General features: G+C 51.3%; 1 protein-coding gene across 1 annotated transcript; it reads right to left on the reverse strand.

Moving 5' to 3' along the window:
• Window positions 1-1,217: 1,217 nt before the first annotated feature.
• Window positions 1,218-9,708, reverse strand: vps18 (VPS18 core subunit of CORVET and HOPS complexes). The gene is made up of 5 exons (XM_033026715.1): window positions 9,532-9,708; window positions 8,853-8,994; window positions 7,237-7,328; window positions 4,720-6,590; window positions 1,218-2,374 (listed from the first exon to the last, which is right to left on the reverse strand). Exons 1-5 carry the CDS (start codon window positions 9,659-9,661, stop codon window positions 1,655-1,657), a joined length of 2,955 nt encoding a protein of 984 aa, XP_032882606.1. The 5' UTR covers window positions 9,662-9,708; the 3' UTR covers window positions 1,218-1,654.
• Between the last annotated feature and the right edge of the window lie 129 nt (window positions 9,709-9,837).

Below are 9,837 nucleotides of genomic sequence, written 5' to 3' on the forward strand. Positions count from 1 at the left end.
TGCAATTGCTTTCCCCAAGATGGAGCAGTTCACTACAAGAAAGCCCCCACCATTGTAGGAATGCTACAATCTCCAAAGTCCTGTGTCAATGTTCTGGTTCCCCTGACTCTCATCAGCTCCAACATGTTCCCATGATAACTTCCAGGCCCCACTGCCCGTTTCTTTCCCTGCCCCACCTTCCCTTCAACAACACACTCCTCCCACTGGACCCTCTGCTCCACTCCCTGTTGTTCCAATCTTCCACTATCTCCTTATTTGGTTCCACTCTTCACCCTCCTTACCTATCAGATTTTTGTTATCTCTACATATCCCCACCTAGCCCCTATTCCTATTGACACCCTTCCCTCCTCCTGAGTCTAACCTACCAGTCAACATCTCCTCACCTGGATTCATCTATTGCTTGCCAGCTCTTGACCCACCCCTTGTCCTCCACTTCTATACTGGCTACTTCCACTTTATTCTTTAGTCCATTTCACTACACCGATGCTGCCTGACCCACTGAGTTCCTCCAGCAGCTCTACCTTTTTATCCAGGCTCCAACACCTGCAGTCTCTTGTGTCTCCATCAGCGCATCACCTGCCCTGCTTAATCCAGTCAGCGTAACACCAGAGATTGGAAGAGAGAGTTGAAGCTTACATAATTATTGATCCAGCAAGGATGTTTCCATTGACCATGGAGCCCAATGCTCAGTGCAGTGTGGGCTTTGCCACGCGTATACTAGGCAACATTTATTATGATCACACAGGATCCGTGTCATTCTGATTAAAATACTGCTCTGAAATTGTGAAACAGAGTAAGAATGATAGTGAGAAAGTGGTTTGGTCAGAGGGGAAGAAACTGATCCCGCTGACAAAGTTTGTAACCAGGGCGGATTTCAATTCCTGACGAAGGGGCAAAGGTACTTGTGGAATCTTGCGTTTGTGCAGTAAACTGTTCTTATCTGAATTGTATCCTAACTAATGAATGCACAGTTGAAAGAAGCTGTGGGGAAAGAGCAGAGACCGGCACTAATTGAAGTGTCAGCAGAGTCATAGGGCAGTGTAGCACACAAACAGGCCCTTCGGCCCACAATGTCTGTACCAGATATGATACCAAGATAAACTGCCTGCACATGATCCATATATCCTTCCATTTCCTGCATGATCATGTGTTCAGCTAAAAGTCATGCTGGGCCAGAGACCCATTTCACTCTTCAATGAATTGTGTTACACTGAACACCATTTTCAGAGTTAATTTATTTGTTAATTTATCTTGCTAAATGGTGTTGTATTAAAGAACATATTACCAGTTACAGTTGTTTTAAAGAAAATATTAACAGTTACACGAGAGGCATCGAGGAAGTGTAAAGTCCTGTCCAGCTTTCTCCCCACATTCCTTGCTCTCTCCAACCCCCAAGAACAGCATCCAACTCCTGGAACAGTCCATTAACGCAAACATCGCCACCCCTTAAAGTTTCAGCTGCACAAGCGATAGAGAATGAGCACACAATCTTTCACAGTGCAACAAGCTCAGCTTTATTTGCTACTGGAGGCAGCCACACAAGCTGCAGAGCAGATGCATAAATCACATTTGCATAGGACTGAACTCCTGGGACCTGAGGCACCCGGCAGGAAGCAGCCCGACAGAGGGACGTTAATGTACATCGGGGACACACTTACAACCAGCTGTTGTTCTCCTCCTCACATCTCTGTGGGTCAATAAATGGCTTGTCTATTGATTTAATCATCAGTTCTCCACAGTAGACACATTCAGCTGCCACCAGATCGTCGATGTCTGATTTGATCTGATCGCGGGACTGCTGGCCCCGGTCGCTGGTCTCTGCTTCCTTGCAGCGCTGTCGGGATTTTGCCTGCCCCATGGCTGCCAGTCTTCTCTGCAGCTCCTCCAGCCTGGCCTGTTTGAAGGGAGAGAAGTGCGGGACCACCTCCTGCTGCAGGCAGTCTGAGTGGAACATGTGGCCGCACAGGAACAGGTAGAAGGGGCGGTTCAACAGCGGGAAGTCACAGGACGCACATTTCTCCTGCGACTCCACCACCCCGTATTTGTTCCTCATTTCCTGGATGTCTTCGCGGATGCGCTTGGCGCTCTCCGTCGCCTCTTCCATCTCCTGCTTGAGCTCGTCAATGTGCTTGTTGTATTCCTGCAGGGAGCTGCAGATGGCCTCCTTGAAATGGTCAATGGTGACAAAGTTGGGGAAGAACGGCAGAATGTCCTCTATCTTCAGCAGGTTGCAGCTGGACAGACACACCATGGCCTTTTTCACGTCCTTCTCCTCCTGGACCACATGCCGGGCGATCTTCAGCCACAGCTTCTTACGGAGCTCCTCGTCATCCTCCGGCATGTCCGCACACGACTTGGCAAGATCCACGTCCATCTGTAACCAGAAATCCATCAATAAGCCTTGGGCAGCGCATCCAGGCATACGGGCCAAGCGAGTAAACTCTTCAAACTAGACCCTACACACCAGGCCAATTAGACCCCAACCTGCCCATGAATCCAGTAAGTTTTCCTCTCCAACCGACTTCATGCAAAAATGTGTCCAACAATGACACATCTCATCACTCCAGTCAACGCGCCTTTCATTCGATCATTGCTGACCTGGATCTTTGTTTATCTTGACACAAGGAACTGCAGATGCTGCTTTCAAAATAAGAAACACAAAGTGCTGAAGTAACTCAGAGGATCAGGCTGCATCAGTATGAAGAAGGGTCCCAACCAAAAAGGTCATTTATCTGTCCTTCACAAATGCTGCCTGACCTGCTGAGTTACTCTAGCACTTTGTGCTTTTTTTTTCTGGGTTTATCTACCTTGGTTGTGTGAGTTTTATAGCATTGCCGAATAAAGTTCAAAGTCTCACTTCAGAGGTTGTCAACTGACGGCCGGCCTCAGTATCAGTGTGAGAAAAAGTGTTCCAACTTCCCTCAAGATGAAGTGCTCACGAGCGTTGGCCCTGAAACTGCCTCCTTCCCTTGCGAAGTATTTCCCACAGTGGAGGAAATGTTCCTCTGTATGGCAACAAATCCCTTGGGAAGGGGAATGGATCATTGGTCTTTATTGTAAAGAGGACGTGAAGTGGTAAAGAGAAAGTCTCAGCACAAATCCAACTCACAGCACCCCAGCCATGACCTTATTTATAGAGGGATATGCATGCACTGTTAACAGGGAGGAAGGTGCGACAGGTGAAGATCTGGAACAAAGAAGAATGAACCAGTGAAACCTGTGATTTGAGGGATGTGATGAAGTGGAAGTTGAGACATTGTTTAATCTTGTGGGGGAATCTAGAACTTGGAGGACAGGCGAAGGGAAGGGGAGGGAATAGCAATCACCTGGAAGATAAGGGCTACCGACCTATCGCTGCAACTTAAACTGCAAGGTTACAAGAATTCAATTGTAAATCTAAACTAAACCAGCAAATGCCGAAGAGAAAATAAGCACACGCACCTGCGATCCACAGTGTAGGAGAGGTGGACCCAACAAGCTGGCTCACTGCACCAGTTACGGCAGAAATTCTCTCCCAACTTTGACATTAAATTTAAGGCCAGAGGAATTGTTGCAGTTGTTAACATTTGATACCTGGCCTCAACATGTACCAATCACTGGTGTTCTGTGCTCCCTGGTTCTTGACCCTCCATCAATGTGACTAGATTCCCCTCCCAGACCTACCTAGACTCCTAGCTACAGCCTGCAAATCCAGGGTAGACACAAAATGCTCCGGGACAGGCAGCATCTCTGGAGAGAAGGAATGGCTTCGGGTCGAGACCCTTCTTCCAAAATCCTGGGCACTGTCGCAAATGATATTAGAACTGGAGGGTGCAAATTTATTTGCTGCATTGAGAACAGAGTTTGAAAGAAAATCTAGATTGTATCAGTACCTGGACAAGTCCTTAATCCTCAAAGGATTAATTAGCCTTGATAACTTTTTAAAATAATGTTTCCACAATGTAATATAAACCTTTCATGCACTAAACCAGCAGATGGGAACCAGGCAGCAACAGCGATTTGTACATCCCTGCCCTGGGAAGTGAGTGTAGAAGATTTGACGGCACTATTCTGAAGAGCAGGGATGTCCTCCCAAGATACATCCCTCAGATGACATAATTACTGGTCTGGTCACTCGGAAATCTCAAGAAATACGCATAGGAAGTGTGTACATTGCCGACTTTGCTTCCCACGTTATCATAACAAATATAGTCCAACATTATTTTCTAGACATTCCTCGGGTTGTGTCATAGTTCTGTCCCTGAGAACTTTCTGCGAGTTGGAAATGAATAAAATCAGTGTGTGGGAGAGGACCAGAGACACAGCTCTGCTGTGAGAGCGAGCAGACGTGGGAACAGCGGCCGCCAGCCGGCCGGCTTCATGGATTCAGTGAATGAGGGAGTGGGTCTGCTCAGCGCTCCCAACTCTGCTCAAGCCCACTCAGCCCCTGATTGTTGCAGCTTGGGAGAGGAGGAATGCGGAAATGCCCCCTATCCCATCCTGCACAAAATTCCTGCAGCCCTATAGCGACCAGAGAATCCATCCCACACGCTGGTTTTGTTTATTTCTGGTCTCCCTAATGCCAATCTGTAGTGTCCGTAAGTCAGGCATCTGTAGCCTGGGGAGCACCTGGTTGGCTACACTTGCTTTGTGACATGACAGGGTTGGTAAATGTGGTACATAATTGTAGACTGTGTAAAGAAATAAGCACAGTGGCCCGGCCAATCTCCCCGCTCATACCTGGAGCGCGTGGTCCACTGCCTCCTCGTACAGCTCCATGGTCTTGTAGATGTGCACACAGGCCTGGTTCTGGTTGTTCTCTGCGCACAAGCGCAGCGCATACTTGAGGTCGTAGTGAATGTGGTGGGCGCTGGAGCCGGCTTGCTCCAGGTACCAGAGCAGGGCCTTGGGCTTGTACTTGGCGTAGAGCGAGAGCAGGTAGTTGTGGATGGCCTGGTCCGTCACCTGCAGCTGGTGCACGCAGAACTCCAGGTAGCGGATGGCCTCGCTCACCTGGGCCGAGCTGCCCATCTGGCTGTAGTTGACCAGCGCCGGGATAAGGCTTTTGGGATCCAGCCTCCTCTTCATGTCGATCCAGGCGTCCACCACCTGCCTGGGAATGTGCTGCATGAGGATGGGCGAAAACTTGTAGAAGAGGTTGGGGTCCTGGCACTTGGCCATGAGGGCCAAGGCGGCAGCATGGTCATCGTGTTGGCAGTGGTGGGCCACCACCCGCTCGTAGTCCTGCATGACCACCGAGAAAAAGACCATGTCCTCCACGTTGCCGTGGCTGGCCAGCAGGTCGTAGATGATCGAGCGGTTGCTCAGCAGGCACTCCTTTATCTTGGAGCCGCTCAGGAACCTGCGGAACTCCTCCCGACTGGCGTCAAACTGGCCGCGCTTGCTCTTGTCATCCTCCAGCCTGCCCAACCGGTTCAGGTAGATCTCAGTCAGCCAGGTCACCAACAGCGTCAGCTGCGTCCTGTCCTCCAACTTCAGGTTCTTCAGCTTCTTCAGCAGAAACTCCTTCAGGGCCTCCTCTTGCTTGGCCTCAATGAACTTCAGAGCAATCTCCTCAAAGTACTTCTGCGTCAGGGCGTAGTACTTGGCGCTCTCCACGTACTTCTTGTTTCGGAAGCAGTGGTCCGCCTCTCTGGCAAGGACAGTGTCAAGGCACTCGGGCCGGTCTTTGCAGTACTCCTTGGCCAGCTCAAACTTCCCCATGTTCATGTACATCTGCCACACATCCCGGGACTCCTTCTGAATGTGGTAGCGGAAGACTGCCCTCTCCGTGTAGACCCACACCAGCCCGGCCACCGAGTCCTTCACCATTCGCAGGAGGCGGCCAAACTTGTCGGAGAAGGCTTCCTCGAAGACCAGCTGTCCGTTCAGCGTGCAGACGGCCTTCACCCTGTCGGGCAGCAGCAGCAGGAAGTGGAACTGGGTGAGGACGATGGACCGGGGAGGCTGAGTCTCGGGGGAGATGTCGGCCGAGTATTCCCACACCTGCACGTCACTCAGGAGGGAGTCAGGCCGGGTGAAGTCCACGGTGCCGTACAGCACGCCGTTGCCCATCATCCAAGCGAAGGACCGGGGGCTGGAGCGCAGCTTGGAGGTGTAGAAGGAGATCTCGCTGTAGCCCAGGCTGGCAGGGAACTCCTGGAAGCTGGGCAAGGTGTTGGTGTACTGGCTGAACATGGGCTGGAACATGAGTGGGTCGGAGCTCTCCGGGGCCTTGCCCACAAACTGGTACAGCCGCTTGCGGGTGGTGACGATGACGAAGAGGCGGGTATCAGTGCTGCGCTCAATCTCCAGGCAGCAGACCGGTGCCGGACACCCGTCCTCCTCCAGGGTGTAGACGTTCTTGAAGTACAGGTCTGGGCCGGAGGTGAACAGTCGCTCCTCTGACACCGCTATCTCCGCCTCGTACAGCTGCCCCTGACTGGTCCCCGCCAGGATGGGGCCCGTGCTGCTCTCCGTGCCCAGGTGTTTGTTCCACCCAACGCTCTCGATCAGGTGTCCCTTCCAGCGGTTCAGGCTCTTCACCTTCTGGGAGTTTCTGCTGAGGTACAGGCACTCGTTGGAGGTGAGGCTGATCAGGAGATGGGAGCCTGCAGCAAGAGAAAACTACTCTCAGTGAGGTCAGTCTGAAGAAGGGCCTCAACCCGAACCATCGCCTATTCCTTCACTCCAGAGATGCTGCCTGTCCCGCGGAGTTACTCCAGTACTTTGTGTCTATCTAGGGCAGTTCAGGCAGCACATGCCTGGCTCTAATGTGGTACAGCTCACATTCGTGCCAAGTGTGACAGGTCAATGTATATGCTAGCTTTGCAAATATACGCATTCCAGTCTATTTAGACCATTTGGGTCCAAGCAATATAAACCATGGTTGCTGCTCCAAGCAGCGACAAAGTGATTCACCTTGGATAAACCAAGATCTATCCTTGGTCAACCATGATATCCGGTAAACCGGAAATCCTCGCTCCCACAGGGCAGCTGAGACATGGGACAGACCAGGTGTGCGTACGCTTCAGCAAGACCTAGGAAGTGTGGGAGGAGAGGCCACACAGGGGGAAAGGGGAGGAAGGGGCGACCAGCGGGAGGAGGCTGGTACGGAGACCTCGAGTGGGGGATGGATGAGGGGGGACTCGTCTCAGGCCGAACAGTGGACGAGCAGCTGGTAAACAGCATGCTGCTGGAGCAGGAGTGGCAGCAGTCCACATGCTCATCACGGCATCAAAACCAGCGGCCACTCACCCGAGGGATCCAAGAACAGTTTGTGGATCCGAGCGTCATCTTTGCGTCCCACTTCAATCTGGTTTGGGTGGTCCGGTTTTCCAAGATCAATCCTGGAGAGGGCAAGAGAAGAAGAGTTGAGCTGGGAAGAAGTCCCTGTTTGGAATCGGAAGCACATGCCTGCAGAACGACATGGCTACGCCTGGCCAGGCCGACTCTGCAAAGCCGCCAGGACAACAGACCTTCATGGTCAAATCAAGATCCCTGCACTTACAACTGGGACTTGAAACTGGTAACTCTGTATATTGTCTCAGTGTACTATTGCTATAGACTTGTACTGTATCTGAGAAGCTAATCTAATATGTATCCAAGTGCTTAGATGTACAGTGATACGTACTGAACTGTATACAAAAATGAGTTTCCTTGCACTACAAATAAAATACCATCCAATTCTGAAAGAATGTTCTGGGAGACAGGATGTGGGGAACACATGGCATTCATAGAAACATAGAAAATAGGTGCAGGAGGATGCCATTCGGCCCTTCGAGCCAACACCACCATTCATTGTGATCATGGCTGATCGTCCCCAATCAATAACCCGTGCCTGCCTTCTCCCCATATCCCTTGATTCCACTAGCCCCTAGAGCTCTATCTAACTCTCTCTTAAATCCATCCAGTGACTTGGCCTCCACTGCCCTCTGTGGCAGGGAATTCCACAAATTCACAACTCTCTGGGTGAAAAAGTTTTTTCTCACCTCAGTCTGAAGTGGCTTCCCCTTTATTCTAAGACTGTGGCCCCTGGTTCTGGACTCGCCCAACATTGGGAACATTTTCCTGCATCTAGCTTCTCCACTGTGAAAATTGGAAAACAAATCTCTCAGAGGTTTTTTAGGGAAATACACAAAGGAATTTTCCTGCATCTAGCTTGTCCAGTCCTTTTATAATTTGATATGTTTCTATAAGATCCCCCCTCATCTTTCTAAACTCCAGTGAATACAAGCCTAGTCTTTTCAATCTTTCCTCATATGACAGTCCCGCCATCCCAGGGATCATTCTCGTGAACCTACGCTGCACTGCCTCAAACACAAGGTTCCTCAAATTTGGAGACCAAAACTGGACACAATACTCCAGATGTGGTCTCACCAGAGCCCTATACAACATGGCAACACGACGAGACTAGGGCAGGCTGAGGTGTACGGATCTGCTTTTTTAAAATTGGTCTCCAGTGATCGTTTTATCTGTTGGTAGCAGACGTCACTAGTAATGCCAGCAGTTATTGTCTCTCCCTGGTCACCACTAAACCAAGGAGAGAGTGGAGGGTCAGCACATTGAAGGGTCTTGAGTCACAAACAGCCTAGGCCCAGAGAGGGAGGCAATGCTCCTTCTCCAAAGGGCATGGTTGAAGCAGGCGAGTATTTACGATGATCCGGTTTTCATAATTCAAAACATCTAAGTTACTGAAATTAGTTGATTTAATTCAGATTCCAGATTTACTTAAGTGACTTGAATTTACACTTTGCAGCTGCCATGGAAAGATTGCAGTTGATGTCTTTAGATCAGTGTTCCCTGATCAGTGTTACTGGCTACAAGTCCAGTACTTAAAACCACTCACTGTTATACCTTTGGGGGAGCCTCACCTTAGCAGTGTGTCCTTGCCCATGCTCATGCATAGCTGGTTGTTACACACCACGAGGTGGGTGATATCATTCGGAGGAGTGAAGTCAATTCTCTGCTTGTCAAAGATGGGCTTTTCCTCTTCCAGCCGGGCGCTGACATAGCCTGCAACAACCAGAAATAAGTGTTTGACCGACCGACACCATGGCCTGACAACCATCATTATTACCCGCGTTTGGTGTCAATCCCCAGCGATCAGGAGCAGTAAGAATGGCTTCATCTGCTCAATCCCCATCCTGTCTCATCCCTAAACCCATGAGAAACAGCAAACCAGCCTTTTGACCCACCATGTTGCAGCTCACAGCCTAACCCCACTTCCCAGCACAGAGTTGTGCAGGTCAGGCCTCCCAAGTCCCTCTTCATTCTCTCTTAAACATAGAAACGTAGAAAATAGGTGCAGGAGGAGGCCATTCGGCCCTTCGAGCCTGCACCGCCATTCAATGTGATCATGGCTGATCATCCAACTCAGTTTCCTGTACCTGCCTTCTCTCCTCTTCATTCCTTCTTTCTTCCCCCCCTCCTCGCCTCCCTCCCACTCTCATTCCCCTCCTCCCCTTCCCCACCCATCCCTGCCCTCCTCCTCCTCCTCCTCCAGTCCCCCTCCTGCCCTGTCCCCGTGGTGCCCGTGTCCCGCTGCATTACCGGACTGTCCGATGCCGCTGCCGCTGCCGCCGCCGCCGCGCTGCTGGTGCTGGTGTTGGTGGGAGAGGCCGGCGGGCCGCAGGCGGGCCCGAGCCTGCGAATCCTCGTACTCGTCCAGGATGGAGCTCATGGTGGAGCAGCGGCTCGACCGGAAACAGCGGCCCAGCCCGGCCCGACCGGAAACAGCGGTGGCCCGCGGTCACGCCCACCGACCAATCACCGCAGGCGGCAGGGGGAGGGGGAGGGGCTTGAGCTTGCCCCTGGCCCTGCCCCTCCCCTCTTGGCGAGTGACAGGTGGACACAGGT

The sequence above is a fragment of the Amblyraja radiata genome, chromosome 9 (assembly GCF_010909765.2).
Source record: "Amblyraja radiata isolate CabotCenter1 chromosome 9, sAmbRad1.1.pri, whole genome shotgun sequence".
NCBI lineage: Eukaryota > Metazoa > Chordata > Chondrichthyes > Rajiformes > Rajidae > Amblyraja > Amblyraja radiata.